Source organism: Gracilinanus agilis, chromosome 6, assembly GCF_016433145.1.
Source record: "Gracilinanus agilis isolate LMUSP501 chromosome 6, AgileGrace, whole genome shotgun sequence".
NCBI classification, from domain to species: Eukaryota; Metazoa; Chordata; class Mammalia; order Didelphimorphia; family Didelphidae; genus Gracilinanus; species Gracilinanus agilis.
The window spans coordinates 211,876,085-211,892,802 of NC_058135.1; the positions used below are offsets into that span (position 1 = coordinate 211,876,085).

Consider the following 16,718-nt stretch of genomic DNA (forward strand, 5'->3'; position numbering starts at 1 on the left):
GAGTAATGAATGTTGGAGGGGATGTGGCAAAATTGGGACATTAATACATTGCTGGTGGAGCTGTGAACTGATCCAGCCATTCTGGCTGGCAATTTGGAATCATGCTCAAAGGGCTATAAAAGAATGCCTGCCCTTTGATCCAGCCATACCATTGCTGAGTTTGTACCCCCAAAGAGATCATAGATAAACAGACTTGTACGAAAATATTTATAGCTGCGCTTTTTGTGGTGGCAACAAATTGGAAAAGGAGGGGATGTCCTTCAATTGGGGAATGGCTGAACAAACTGTGGTATATGCGGGTGATGGAATACTATTGTGCTAAAAGGAATAATAAACTGGAGGAGTTCCAGGCGAACTGGAGAGACCTCCGGGAACTGATGCAGAGCGAAAGGAGCAGAGCCAGAAGAACATTGTACACAGAGACTGATATACTATGGTAAAATTGAATATAATGGACCTCTGTACCAGCAGCAATACAATGACCCAGGACAATTCAGAGGGATTTATGGTAAAGAACACTACCCACATTCAGAGGAAGAACTGCAGGAGAGGAAACATATAAGAAAAACAACTGCTTGAACGCATAGGTCGGGATGGACATGATTGAGGGTGTGGACTCGAAACTACCACACCAATGCAACTACCAACAATTTGGAAATAGGTCTTGATCAAGGACACATGACAAAACTAGTGGAAATGTGCATCGGCCATGGGTGGGGGGAGAGCGGGGGGTAAAGGGGAAAGTAGGAGCATGAATCATGTAACCATGTTAAAAATGAATAATAATAAATGTTTAAAAAAATCCTGAAAGAGCATCACAAAAACAGTTTTTAGTATATGAACTTTTCCCATCTCAATACCTATCATAATATTTAGAAATTTAGATTGGGTGATATGCAATCTGATCACAGATGGACATAGACTCTAGTCCTGTGAGTGCCCCTGACTAATTATTTGTTCTTGGACATGTCCCTTCTTCTTGTGGGAAGACTTTATTAATCTGAGAAATGACAGTATTGAATTAAAACAGGCATTCTTCACATTTGTTATGTAATGGACCCCTTTGACAAACTGGTGAAATCTACTGATTTTAGATGTGTAAAATAAGATACATAGAATTACAAATAAAACTAATTATATAGTTATCAAAATGTTAAAATAAAAAGTTCAAGTACTTCAAGAAATTACCACCTATAGTATCTCTATGGTCCATTGTAATTCTAATATTCTGAATCCTATGACAATCCTAGAAACTAGTTAGTACAATTATTCTTACTTCCTTAAAAAACTCTTAATATTGTGTATTGATTCTAAGGCAGAAGAGAGATAAGGGCTAGGCAGTTGGGGTTAGTCACTTGCACAGGATCACATAGCTAGGAAGTGTCTGAGGCTGCATTTGAACCCAGGATCCCCCATCTCTAGGCCTGACTCTCAGTCTACTGAGCCACCTAGCTGCCTCCTCTTATCATTTTTTTTTTAATTTTTATAGATGAATGATGTAAATCTCAGGTATCATGGAATCCTAGATGTAGAACTGGACAGGTGATCAGACACGATCTGGTCCAATCCCCTCATTCTACAGAAGAGGAACTTGAGATCTAATGTGTGCAGTGACCTACCCAAGGTCACAAATTTTTAAATCTAGAATTTGAACCTTGCTTCTATAACAGTAAATCTCTAACTCTTTCCACTGGACCACCTTGCATCCTATTAGAAACAGTAATTTTAAGAGTTTTATATAACTGTTAAGTAGTGAGGAGTGGGGCTGAGGCCAGAGGTTGAACCCAGGTGTTCTAAGTAAAAATCCATCCCTTTTTCTAATACAACAGGTTGTCTTCAAATTATGGTCTCAGAGAAGCCATGCATTATGGGGGTGTCTAATTCAATATAATGAATCCAATATGTATTTGGTGCTCCCTTTGTACAAGGCTCTATTTTGGGTTTTGGAGACACAAAAGATTAAAAATGACATGGTCTCTTGATCTCAAGATGCTTACCTTCTACCTGGGGGTGCAGTTAAGTATTGTATAAGCTGAAGAGTGCTATGGTGGCAAAAGAGAGTTCTGCCTTTAGTGCTCTATGAAAAATGTGGAGGAAGAGAACATTTTCAGCTGAAATAAGAGGTTAGAACTGGAACAGGGAATATTGCATGAAGAAAAAGCAATTAACTAAGTCCGGAAGGGAGAAAAAAACTTGGAAAAGATGGCGATCGGGAGGAGAGTGTTCCAGTTATGGGAGACAGTCTGTACAAATGCATAGAAACAAACAAAAAGTCCTGCTGAGTTCAAGGAATAGCTAACAGTCTAGTTTGCCTCAAATATCGAGTGAAGGGAAATAAAGCCTCAAAACATAGTTTAGGGCCAGCATGTTTCATGCCTGAAGTGATGGACAAACTTGTTTTCTATCCAGAGGTGATAGGCAGCCCCTGAAATGTTTTGATCAGGGGAAAGACATACAAGACCTGAACTTCAAGGGAGAAAATGTTTTGTTAGATATATAAAAGATGGATTGTAGAGGAGAGACTAGAGGCAGAGAAGCCTGTTCTGGAATTATTATAGGGGGTGATAAAAGGGGTACAGAAGGAAGGAAAAGAAAAAGCAGAGGAAAGTCAGCACAACCAAATGCAATAGAAAGTCCAAGGAAGAAGAGACTAAAGAATGTTATCTGAATTACAAGGGGCTATCCATGACCTCTGAGAGCACAAATCTGGGACCATTGTGAGATCAGAAACCAGAATTCAAGAGGTTGAGGAGTGAATGAGTGGTGGAGGCAACTAGTGTAGAATAATCTTGTGTATCCATGTTATCCACAATTGTTAATGTTCTTCATACTTAAAGAAGAAACAAATGACATTACTGGGAAATATATTTTGACTCCTGAATGAATTATATTTTGTCGAATCCAATTTCATCCAATCCATACTTGTAATGAGAGAGAATAGAAAGCATAGGATGAGAACAGGGTGATATATCAGGGTAAAAGAGAAAATATTTTACTGGCAGAGGGCTAAATATGTTTGCAGGAATCAGAGAAAGAGAAAGAGAGAGGAAATGACTAATGTGAAAATCCCAAAGGAGGGAGTGAATCGGGCCAGTGGCAAAAGTGGAGGGATTCACCTCAGTCAGGAGAAGCACCATTTCAGGTGCTGAGACTGAAATACACTCCCTTTCCCTCTGGTTCAGTGCCTCTTCCATTTCTCTGTATGCACCATGGATGAAAATAGATCTGTCTCAATGACAACAGGATTGGATGTGAAAGAATCAGGAGATTACAATTTTGAAGCTCTATTGGGTGATAGCTCTCCAAATAGAAAAAAAAGTACATGCCACCTGCCTGTGTAGACACAAATCATTCAGCCTAATATCATGAAAAAGTCACTGGATTGGGTTTCTTCATCAGGCTGTGTTGTATAGTCTTGGTGAAATAACTTCATCTCTCCCATATCTGTAAAATGAGAAAAAATTATACTTGTACCATCTACTGGAGAAGGTTGCTCTGTGGATCACATGAGATTGTAGATATGAAGTGTTTTATATTTCTACAAGTGATGTGGATAGGGATTGTGCATCTAATTTCATTGGTATAGAAAAAGGTCATCTCATTGGATGAGAGTCTATAACCTTTCTTGTTGTTCAGTTGTTTTAATCATGTCCAACTCTGTGCCCCCATTTGGGGTTTTCTTGGTAAAGATAATGGAATGCTTTGCCATTTCCTTCTCCAGCTCATTTGACAGATAAAGAAACTGAGGCAAACAGGATTAAGGGACTTATCCAGGATCATATAAATAATAAGTGTTTGAGGTCAGATTTGAACTCAGGTCATCTTGACTCCAGGCTTGTCACTTTATCTTGCCACCCTGTTGCCCACTAGCTAGATTTTTAGAATGATCAACTAGTTATGATTCCCCACTAGAATAAAACCAGGCTTTGGAATATATGATGAAACTCATCATGCTGAGACCATTTGTCTGACAGAGATCTGTGTGGATCAGGAAAATTTTAAAATATTCCATTATATGTGAATTTTTCTGCATAAAATTTCAATGGAATGTCCTTCTCGCTCCCCTGCAGTTATTTATGACTCTTTCATCTATTAGGACCCTTGGTACCTCTATTTCCCCATTTCTAAAACAGAGGTAGGAGGCAGCTGAGTAGCTGAGTGGGTTGAGAGTCAAGTCTAGAGATGGGACTTCCTAGGTTCAAATCTGGCCTTAGACACTTCCCAGTTGTGTGACCTTGAGCAAGTCACTTAACCCCCATTGCCTAGCTCTTACCACTCTTCTGCCTTAGAACCAATACACAGTATTGATTCTAAGATGGAAGGTAAGGGTTTTTTTTTGTTCTTAAACAAACAAACAAATAAACAATTAAATAATTAAATAAACAGACAAACAAACAAACAAATAAATAAAGCAAAGGTAACTATTCTAGTATACTTATCTCACAGGGTTGTTGTAAGAAACAGCTTTGTGAAACTTTAAGGTTCTAGTTACATTTGTATTGTTTGTTATATATTCCTTTTTTTCTGTTCATGCTGTATTTCCAACTAGACTATAATTCCTTTGAAGACAGGGACTTCATCGATATTCTTTGTATCCTTAACGCCCAATATAATGTCCTATACATATAGAATACCTATTGATAAAGAGGATGGTGATATAAAGAAATTATTTTCTTTGCTGCTATGTATTTTCTCCCCTTTCCTCTTCTTTCTCTTGCCTCTCCACCAAAGATCGCTGACTGAGTACCTTTCAGAGTATTTAATGGATAATGCTAACTTGGAAGAGGAGTCCATGGATAGATTTCAGAGGTCCATGGCCTTCGAGAGAGAGAAAAAAATTACGTCTTTATTTTCCCTAACCTCTAAGGGAAATTTAGCATTTCCTTCATTTAAAAATAATAATTTTGAACAGATCAGAGGTTTCACCAAAAAGACCACTAGGTCCATGGTACAAAAAATGATTAAGAGCCCTTGCCTTAGAGAGAGGAGTCTGAGCTAGTATTAGATTATTTACAAACAAGTGAAGACCCATTATTTGAAGTCATTGACAGTGCTAAGGTGCCTTCTAGAAGGAGGCATACAATCCTGCCCTGGTTTGGGAGGGATAAGGAGAGGATTTCGTTCAATTAAGGAGAGGAGTTTTGCCTGCCCCCTGCCCAACGTCAGTTTAACTCAACTAATATTTATTAAGTAAGCATTACATACTTAACATTGCATATTCTCTTGACAGATTCTAGATGTCTATTTGAAGTCCATGGCTATAACTATGTCCTTCCATTTCTTTTTCAATATTAGGTCTGTGCTCTTTATTTCCATAGTTGGATTACTTGGGAGGAAAGCATAATTCTCAGGTGGAGAAGTGCATTGCTAACATTCTTAGCCTTTCTTTCCACAGGTCACATCATCAATCCCACCAAACACACAGAAATAGATAAGAAATACTACCATACTACCAGAGTTTGCAAACACAGGACATGTTACTTTGTCCTGGTCAACTCAGGTAACCTTTGAAGTATCTGGAAATAGCAAAAACAGGAAAGCAACAAATATTTTCTCATATTTTCTCTAGAAGTAAAAGAAAGTATTTCATAAAAATCAGAGGTCTTAGATTTATGAAAGGCCTCAAGAAATTAGCTAATGTCATTTCATAAGCAGGTAAGAAAATTTAATCTTATATTATAATAAGACAGACAACAGGTTCATAGTGGTTAAATGCCTTGTCTAAGGGATTGAGTTAAGAAGTAAATTGTCAAAGGAAGGAAAAGAACCCAGGTCCTCTACTTCCAGGTAGATTAATCCCATGCCACCTCATAATATTTTATAAAATATTTAGGACTAAAACCAGGGATCCCCACACAAAAATCATTTGATTCACAATAAATATATCATCAAATTCTCTTTGCATTATATTTACTATTATGGGGTTCCTAGGGATGAGTAGAGTATAAGATCCTTGAGGGCAGGGAAAGTATAACTTTTGTATTTATATGTCAATGCCTGAAATAACTCCAGCACAAGATAGGCATTTAATAAATTCTTATTAATTGATTTGAGAAATATATTTCCTGTGAGACTATATTTATTGTTTGTTATTCAATTATTTTTCAGTATGTCTGACTCTTTGTGACCCCATTTGGGGTTTTCTTGGCAAAGATACTGGAGTGGTGTGCCATTTACCTATCCAGTAAACATATCTGTAAATTCAGTGACTTGCCCAAGGTGACACAAGTAGTAAGTGTCTGCAGTTAAATTTGAACTCAGGAGGATGAATCTTCCTGACTGCAAGTGGGGTACTCTAACCATTGTACCATCTATCTGCCCATAAGAAACTATATTAGTCTTCATTAACAATATTTTGAAAAATAATTTGAAGGGCTACATAACAGCTCTCCACTATAAAGGCAAACTATGCTAGAATGTTTAATACTTTAAATGATCATAAACTAGGAGCATCTGAGTTTGATCGTGATTGCATGAGTCAAAACATGTTAGCAACTCCGCCCAATTCTCATATCAAAACACTTATGGGGCAGGAAACAATATATAAAATCATTTTTCCCTCAATTATTTATCTTACCTTTTAGCCTACATAGAAACATACACAAGGCAGGTCCAATGTCCCTATAATAGTCAACTTCATATTATTTGTAATAAAAAATCAGGGTATTATCAATAAACAATTGTTTCAATTAGAAATAATTTGTAAAATGAAAGTTAGCAAATATATATATATATATATATGTGTATATATAAATATATATAGAGAGAGCAAAAACCAAAAGAAAAAAATAATAAAAGGAAAAACAAATTAAAAAAACATATAAAGTGTTTTCCCAAAATGGTGAAGAATGATGACAAGATGACTGTACTTTCAAAGATATGCCCATGAGAGGTGATATGATTTGTACCACGGTGGCCATTTTAGGAAAAGTTGTTCAAGTTTGAGACTCCAAATTTGAGTAGCAGATAGAATTTCTAAAGAACTTTATAATAATGCTTTAAAGCATTATTTACAAATATTATCTCATTTTATACTCACAATAAAGCTGGGAGGTATGTGCTAGTATTATCTCTATTTTATGGATGAGGAAACTGAAGCAAACAGAGATTTAGTGGCTTGACTAGGTTCATACAGCTAGTAAGTTCGAAGCAGAATTTGAACTCAGATGGAGATCAGATTTCTGATCAAATCAGATCAGAATATGATCATTGTGACTGCGTGCCCAGTGTGCCATCTACTGTACCACTGAGCTACCTCTAATCTGAAGAAAGAAAACTATGCCTAACATAGGTATGGCTCACTAATCATTCATTCCTTCATTCATTTGACCTTATTTTTTCCTGCTGAGATAGAGAAATAAAAATAACAAGGTCTTTACCCTCAAGGCTATTAGTGTATAGATATATCACCATAACAAATTCACAAATGTCTAATGTTTCACAATAACTATGATGTTATAAATGAAAGAAACAGAGAGAGCCTTATTTATTTATTCAACAAACATTAAGCACTACTATGTGCAGAGCACTGGGTGAGATATACAATTTAGATGAGTCACAATTCCTGCCTTCATGAAGCTTAAAATCTAATTGAATGATTGTCTGCTAACATAGATACTTATGATAAACCATCTTATGTGGTTCATGCCATCAATGGCAACTAATTTCATTGAACACACAACTAGTAACGTTTCCTGGAGGACTCTAAAGCCAATTATTGACCATAATGTATCTTACATACTAGATAGAAGAAAAGCAGAAGGAGATATAACCACAATACTAAGGTCGTGTCCGATTTTGGTGTACCTTGAATTCTTAGCTGAAGAGTTTGAGTTTTACCAGGTGGGAAATAGAGAGCTTTGGTTGAAACCAGGAAATTGAGGGTTATGGCAGGGGTTAGAGAGAGGTCGATTTTTGCCCTTGTCTCCAAGGATTTTATCACTTCTGTTAAAAAACATATGTAGTATGGAGCCAAAATATAAGTATACCAATAAAATACAAATATTTGGTGATACTAAGGTACATGATGTTTTCTGGCTCCGTCTTAATGAGAGTGAGACTTTTGTTGCTTTCCAGGGCAAAAAGCAATTTAGCTTCCATTTAGCAAACAGGTAGTTTTTAGGTTGGGCTCCAGACTCAGCTTCATGAGTTCAAATCTGGCCTCAGATACTTATTAGCTGTGTGACCCTGGGCAAGTCACTTAACTTTGTTGCAGTTTCCTCATCTGTCAAATGAAGTGGAGAAAGAAATGGCAAATTGCTGTGGTATCTTTGCCAAGAAATCCCCAAATGGGGCCATGAAGAGTTGAGCATGACTGAAATGATTAAATAATGAATAACTTGCCCAGTATGGTGAACCATACCTATAAATTCTGCTCTCAGGGATCAGGGGTGTTCTGGAGTCAGCATTAACCAGCTTCGGAGATTTGATTGTTAAAATTTTAGTGTGAGCATTTATATCTCAGAAATTAGCATTGTTATAAATCATGGCTGATTGAGCAGTTTGTTGATCATCTACTAATTCACATAATATCTGCTTTATTTTCCTTGGTGCCTAGAAAATTCATATAGTATCTCCTGACTGAAATCCATTAGCACAGGTATAAAGCTTGACCTAATTAGCTGACATAGGACCTGAGCTTACCACCTACCACTGGTAACTAGACCCAGTATAATTCCCTACACCAGTGACTCCCTTCTTTCAGATTTATTCATTTCATTGAAAGAAAACACATAAAAACCATCCTGGATTTACTATGCTTGGGTAAATACCCAAATCATAACATGCACCCTCCACCAACTGGAAGACACCCCTTAGGGATGATATGTCAGATTTTTCTCTTGCTAGATGTCTCAAACTATTTGTTTGAAAAAAAATATTTTCAGGACAAATTAACTGATGATAGTAAGGTGGTGTCAAAAAAGCCTTGAACAAGGAATTGTGATATATTAAGTTTTAAGTCTGACTTAAATATTATTTTGTTGTAAAGTAGAAGTGACAACTTTAATGAATGAGTTCCAGTTTTCTCACCTATAAAATGGGGACAATAATATCTGCAAACATCAACTTGTCAAGGTCTTCCTTCCTTCCTTTCTTCCTTTCTTTCTTCCTTCCTTCCTTCCTTTCCTTCTTTCTCTGTTTATGTTATAACCCTTACCTTCTGTTTTAGACTCAATACTAAGTTTTGGTTCCAAGGCAGCAAAGTTGTAAGGGCTAGACAGTTAGGGTTATGTGCCTTACCCAGGCTCACACAACTTAGAAGTATCTGAGGCCATATTTGATTCCAAGACCTCCTGTTTCAAGACCTGGCTTTCTTATCTACTGAGCCACCTAGTTGCCCCATAAAAGAATTGTTTCTTTCTTTTCTTTAACCCCTAACTTCCATCTTGGGATCAATACTAAGTACTGATTTAGTTCCAAGGCAGAAGAATGGTAAGGAATAGGCAATTAGAGTTAAATCCCTTGCCCAGGGTCGCACATCTAAGAAATGTCTGAGGCTAGATTTGAACTCATATTCTGGACTCCAGGCCCTGTACTCTATCCATTGGCTCCCCCTGTAAAGACTAAGTGAAATACTGAATGTGAACATCAATTAAATAACCATTTATTAGACAATTTGCCCAACCTGCTGTTCTAGGTGTTAGTATGATAAATAAAACAAACAAAACCCAGTATGGTCTCTTCCTTAGGGGAATTAACTTACAATATATGTGTGTATGCCTGTGTTTGAGATGAAACCCATACATAATTAAATATGATCCAAAGTACAATATAACAAGAGCAAAAGGGGAGATCTAAGTAATGTGATATTAGAAATATGAAGAGGAACAGCTGGGCTGTCCTGGAACATTCTCCCTTCTCATCTCCTCCTCTTGGGAACTTGCTGGGTGACTGAAACAAATCTGAGAGCTAAGAGGATAATGATGGAATGTGTGATTTGTCTCAGATGAGAATGGCTTTCAGTGCTGTCACCCAATGAAGGAAATGAGAGTAGAATTTCTGGTCCCCAAATCATCTCACTATAAGAAGTCAGTTTAATCATAGAAAACTTTTGGCACCCCCTTACTCATGCCACAAAGAAAGTAGTTCCTTCTGCCAATAGGATAGAGCCTGTTCTTTGTCATAATAATGTAGAGCAAAATTTTAATCTTGGAAAATGGACACATCTCAAAAGGAACAAGAAAATGACCAAAGACAATGATATTGAAAGATTTTGCTTGAGATCAGTGTTATTCCTAAAAATGTGCTTCAAGTGGGGATAGAGAATCAGCCTGGAGAGAGGAGGTCCTGAGTTCAAATTTAATCTCAGACACTTCCTAGCTATGTAACTTTGGGCAAGGAAGTCACTTAATCCCATTTCCTTAGCCCTTAACCACCCTCCCGCCTTAGAACCAATATTTTGCATCAATCCCAAGACAAAGGATAGGAGTTTAAGAAAATGTGCTTCTAAGATCATTTCACATTAATAGTACCATGAATTTTACAATGAGAAATTATATCCCATTTATCTTTTTTCCCTGCCTTGTGTCTCACTTGACTTAAGCTCACCCCCCACCCAAGCATTATGGAATCATTGTCATAAATTCACTCCGATTCAAGCCAAGGAAAACACTGTTAACTGTTAACTGTTTCAAAAACATGAGATTAAATTTGACAAATCAACTTTGGTGAAGAAAAGATTTGAATGAAAATAAAATGCTTATATATTCAAAAATGTCTTTGGAATACCACTTGGCACTTGCAGGAACTTTGAATTTGAAAGTAGCAGCCCCTCTGGACTATCCTTCAACTCCCACTCTTAGGTTTGTAAATTGTATCTATAGGAAGGAACCTGCTTTGGGCTCTAAGAATAAATCTGGGTCTATCCTTCTTATAGTATAGCTCATGAGCCCCCACCCAGTGTGCTTCTCATGAACAATCATCCCAAAGTAGAAACAATTAGCAAAGGCATTTACCAAGATGGCAAGAAAAAAGAGTAATTCTAAATATCCTCGTCCATCCACAAACCTATAGCTGATACCCACAAATAAACAGTGTCCATGAAAATAATGGGCTTAGATTACCAAAATGGGGGATTCATGTGTGGTAAAGGTGAGCCACAACTCCTGGTACTCCAAGTCCTAGAAACTCTTTCTTTATTTGTGGAGCACTCACACTGGTCTCTTAGCATCTGATATTCTAAAGAATTATCTCTCTTCTCTGTTGGCAAGGGTGTCTCATTCCTTGAAATTGCTTCCTTTCCCAAATGACTATCTCATTGTATCTATCTATATTGTCTATAGGCTATGCCTGTCCTTCCTAATGGGTACAGTGTCTCCTGCAGGTCCAGTAGCTGCCATTCTCAAAGATATATATTTGATATAGGGAATGGAGGGAGAAAGAAAGTTCCTTCTTCCCTTCCCCCTTCAGGGTTCTTCTTCCTAGGCAGCTCTTAGCTTTCAATCTCTCCCATTATTGAACTCTGACTGGATATTTTCTACCTTGATGCTAGATACCAGAATCAATGGAAAAGAGGATGAGAGAAGTCCCTCCTTCCCCCCAATTACTTTAAGCATTGACTGCCTCATGTTTCTTAGGACTCAACTATTCAATATAGTATGGACATGGGATGCTAAAATCAGAAGAAACTTTAGAACAGAACATGCAATGTTAGAGCCAGAAGAGGTCTTAAGAAATCAGCTGGTTCAACAACCTCATTTTTCAAAGATTGGAAACTAGTTAACAGGGCAGTTAAATTACTTTCCTGTGATCCCTTGGGGTGTTATTAAGTTTTATTAAATAGTAAATGAAGAAATTTGCATTTTCCAACTGGAGTTTCAGGTCTTATAATTTATTGGTCTATCGCAACATAAAGTTCCATTTTCCTGGATCCTAATATTGCTCATATGCAAACACTACAAGTCTTACCCACAGGTTATAGGCTTTGATTTCTCTTATCTTAGCAGTGGAGATTAATTTGCACTGAGCTCTCTCCATGCTCTTCTCATCCCCCTACTCACAAATGGTACTGTGATGTTATCATCACCATTTCCACAACTGAGGTTTTCTAAGTTTCCTTTTCAAGGGGCATTTCATTTTGAAAGAACTGAATTTGAAGTTAGAGTACAGTGCCACCAGGTGGTAGTGGTGTCTCTGTCCACAACCATAAATCTGAATATAATGTCTAGCAGCATTATCTTACACCTGCACAATCTAGCACCTTTTCTGGCTAATCCTTAATGCTTCTCCTATTGGGCCTGGTGGGTTCCACTTCCTGGAGATATTACTTACTCTTCTATTTCAGCTGCAAGGCTTTAGGCTAGTTTGGCTTCAAAATATCTCCAAACCTTTGTTAACCAGGTTGTACCGTACCTATCAGTAGTTTCCCATAGATCTACAGTTTGTCTGATATCTTTCTTTTTTTAATTTTAATAACCCTTACCTTCTGTCTTAGTATCAATTCTAAGAAAAGCAGTAAGGGCTAGGCCATCAGGGTTGAATAACTTGTCCAGGGACTCACAACTGGTAAATGTCTGAGGCCAGATTTTAACCCAGTTCATTTGTCTCTAGAATTAGCACTTTATCCACCATGCTGGTCCTATTTAAAGTCTTTTTTTAACCTTGCCTTCCATCTTACAATGATTACTGTGTATTGGTTCTAAGGCAGAAGAAGGTGGTAAGGGCTAGGCAATTAGGGTTAAATTATTTGCCCAGGGTTACATAGCTAAGAAGTATCCTAGGTCATATTTGAACCTAGGACTTCTCATCTTTAGACCTGGCTCTCAATCCACTGAGCCACCTAGCTGCCCCCTCTAAGGGCCTTTCTTGCTCTAACATTCTATACTCTGGCATCTCTTCCATTGTAAACACTCTCTCTTCTATATTTTAAGGTACATTCTATATCTGACATTCTTTATCTTGCATATATAGGAATTTCTTGGGGAACAGAGAGTATGGAAAACAAGCCAATACTTTTTAAACTGTAGAAAAATTAAAAAGTAATCTGCCAAGGAACAATTATTAATATTTGAGGTATAAGAATTAAAATTAATATCCAATAGTCTAAGTATTATATTTAATAAGTTTATTAATAACAATTTGAAGCAAGAGGAAAGTAAAAAGCTAGGGCTAAGAGGGAGTCCACTCAGCCACACACATGGGGAAGAAAGAGAGTAAGGTAGGAGTTACAGAACGATATAAATAATAACGTAAAGAAACACATAAACTAAAAGGGAAAAGGAATTTTGGGACAAGGAAAGAATTCTGGGAAATGGAGTCCAAGGGTTCAAGATTTTTTTCTAATTACACAGAGGAGAAGTACCAGCTGTGGTAATAGTGCTCAAGATGTGTCCCATTCATTTGTATCCACTTTCCCCAGGTTATTTGGTTTGAAATTTTAAAGTAAATAATGGTCAGTAACTGTCTTTTGCATGATTGTATCCATTTGTTCTTGAAATGGCCTTTTAGATCATTTCTATCTTTAAATCTATGAGTCTATACAAAATATTTTCAGAGATATCTGTGCAGCATCATAATACATAATAAATTTTCTTTCTCCTGGTCACTTTGATTCTCAGTTAAGGTTTTTTCCCTTCTTTTTGGCATCTATAAAACAGCATGCTACATTTAAAGAAGTGAGAGATTTGTAGCCAGAAATCATGGGGCTCAAATCCTAGCTCTGTCACTTATTAGCTCCATGGCCTCACTGTACCTGTCTTTGTACCTCAGTTTTCTTCTCTGTAGGATGAAAGCATTGAACAAGACGGTTTTTAGGCTCCTTCGTAGGTATAAATCCCACCCTTATAATCTCTGTTTGTTTCCCTCCTCTCCTTCTTTTTTCTGTTTCTGTTTCTCTCTCTGATATTTCTCTCTCTCTCTCTCTCTCTCTCTCTCTCTCTCTCTCTCTCTCTCTCTCTGTACTCTCATCACAAAGTTGACAAATAATTTTAAAATATAACCTAGTATATTAAATTCCTCTGCTATGTCTGAGATAACTACCAATGGGCATTCATGGAATTGAATTGAAGGTGCTAGAAGATACCAAATACTTTCTCATTTCCCTTTAAGTTATAGATAACTATGGTCTCAGCCTGATAAGTAAGTGTTCAGAGCCAACAATAATGGCTTTATATCTTTGTCCTGGTTCATGAATTTTTATTGGAGTTAAAACCTTTCTCGTTCCCTATGATCAAAGAACCCATATAAACTAAACTGAAAGCTACAAATTGGAATTACTTCCTTCATTTAAGAAGGAATGAGGTATAATGGCAGGGACACTGGATTTGAGGTCAGAGGGAGTCGATTATTCCAATCCCATTCTGCAATTCTTTTTGTGACGTAGGGCAAACCATTTCTCCTTCTCTAGGCCTTAGTTTTATATAAAATGGGAAGATTGTGTTGGATTTTCTTAAGACCCCCTACATGTTAAAGCCATGTTTTTATGATCATCTATGTATCGCCTCAGATAAGGCAATTATCTTGATGTTATCTCCCTTTCCCAAACAGAACATAACATGAATTAACATTTACAAAATTCTCTTTCTTCTGACTGCCAGTGTTGGGATCATACAGCATTAGCATCTAAGAGGCTCCATGGATTTGGGAACAAAATGGGAGATGACTCGATAATTTGGAGATGATTTAGTGATCCAATTCCCTTTCTTTAATCAATGCCCCAGGAGGGGAATTGACTTGTCTAAAGTCCTCTAGGCAGTGTAAGAAGGAATTTTTAGGTATTTATAGATATATATTAAAATTATGTGGCCGCCAGAAATCAACAATTTAGGTTGATTCCGTAATTAAATCAGACCCAAGTCAGCATCGGGTTGAAGAGTTTATTTACAATCAATAGGTAAAAGTAGGAATATAGAGAAAAGTAGAGGCTAGTCCAGGCCTTTGGCCTGGACTGAGAGAGAAGGTTAAGGTTACAAAGCTTAATAAATGAAGCTGTAAGCCACAGGGCCCAACAGCCAGATAGGCAGAGTTCAGAATTGGCCCAGCTAGGCCAAGGAAGTCAGCCTAACTTACCCACGTGACAATATAGAGTGTAATCTGTCTGTGGTCTCAGGAGATGCTTCTTCTTCCAGTTCGAGACGGCAACTGCCCCCACAGGAAGTTTCACTCACTTACTTAAAGAGATCGTGTCTTTCATCACTTCCTGTGGTCCACCTCTAATTCCAATGGACAAATGGCAGTTTCTACATTGATTTGGACTGCCCAAAGGGCAGTCCCTTATTCTTGATTTGTTACTTATTGTCACGTGTGGGTAACTTGTCTCCCCTCCCCACTAAGGGAGGTGAGAGTGACATCATTAGCACGCCTGGGTTGAGTAGATTTTTTGACTATTAATGGGATCTAGCTAATTCTATTTACACAGCAGTAACTGGTAGACTCAGGATATGATTCTACCTTCTGCCCCCTCTAGAAACCCTCCCCTATTAATGAGAGAGAAAACATGTAAATAAATATGTTCATATGTTATACCTGCAGAAAAGAAGGAAATCATCCTTAAAGGGGAAGACTAAAGAGGTTGGGGTGATATCATTGAGATAATTGATCAAATATACCTTCTTTAGCTCTTGCATGAGTGCCACCTTTCTGAGACTGCAGTCCTATTTGCCATTCCAAAGAGCAGTTTCCAGATGAGAATCAGAATGGATACAGTTTGTTTCTCAATAGCATGACTTTGCACAGTTACCAAGATAAACGTGTAGAGTTGCCTTGGGTCATTGGCACAAAGCACTTCATAGCTGAAAGAAATTTTAGATGTCATTAAACAGGACATCTCACAGATGAGAAGACTAAAGCCTAGAGAGGGGAAGAGACTTGTCAAAGATTATAGTTAATTGATGCCATACCCTTATACTTTACTAAGAATTATCCTTTATTATATATATATATATGTATATATATATATATATAATAAGAATAGGTGTTATAAAATGGAGGACAAAGTTTAGAATAGCCCTGACACTTAGAATAGGAGGACTTGGGTTTATATCCCTTTATCACTACCTACAAAAACTGGGGAAAAAATCATTCTTTTCCCTAGACCTCAGTTTACATATTCTTAAAGAAGTTGATCTAGCTGATTTCTAAAGGGCTTTTTTCAGTACTATTGAGTATCATTGTACCCCATAAACCACTCAGTCCCCTAAGTTTTCCTCAACCTGAATACCCCTGATATTCTTGGAAACTAATTCCATGTTCTTTCTGTACTGTGATTGATTCTAGATTGAGGAGGCAGCAAGATACAAGTGGGCAGCTCTCCATTGGTGAAAACCGTGTGGCACCCCCAGTTCATGGGAAACTCCAAGATGGGAGGAATAACAACATCCTCAGTCAGACCTGCACACGTGGCTGCAGCTGTTAGGCTCTTATGACCTAACACAAACCATGTCTAAGTCTCAGTTCCCTTCTGTGCATGTGATGGTATCTCTGTGCTCCCCCACCCTTCCCAGTCAAGAAAAGCACTGAACTAGGACTCAAGAGACATACATTCTAGTCCCACATCCACCACTGACTTTTGTGTGAGATCTTGGACCAGTTCCTTCCCTTTGTTTCCTGTCTGACCTTGGGCAAGTCAACTGACCTCTCTCTTGGCCTCAGTCTTCTCCACTGTAAAATGAGGGGGTTGGACCAGAGGATCTTTAAGGGTCCATTCCAGCTCCAAATTCTATGATAACTTCTCCAAGCCTTCATTACCTCGTCTGTCAAATGGGAATAGTAATCCCAGCCCT

The 16,718-nt window shown here is 37.6% G+C and overlaps 1 protein-coding gene across 1 annotated transcript in view; it reads left to right on the forward strand.

Moving 5' to 3' along the window:
* Window positions 1-16,351, forward strand: part of STK32B (serine/threonine kinase 32B) — a 320,859-nt gene extending 304,508 nt beyond the window's left edge. Inside the window, exon 11 of the mRNA XM_044680894.1 lies at window positions 16,213-16,351. Within this exon, the coding sequence (XP_044536829.1) occupies window positions 16,213-16,351 (139 nt within the window). The remainder of the gene's footprint in view (window positions 1-16,212) is intronic.
* The last annotated feature ends 367 nt before the right edge of the window (window positions 16,352-16,718 follow it).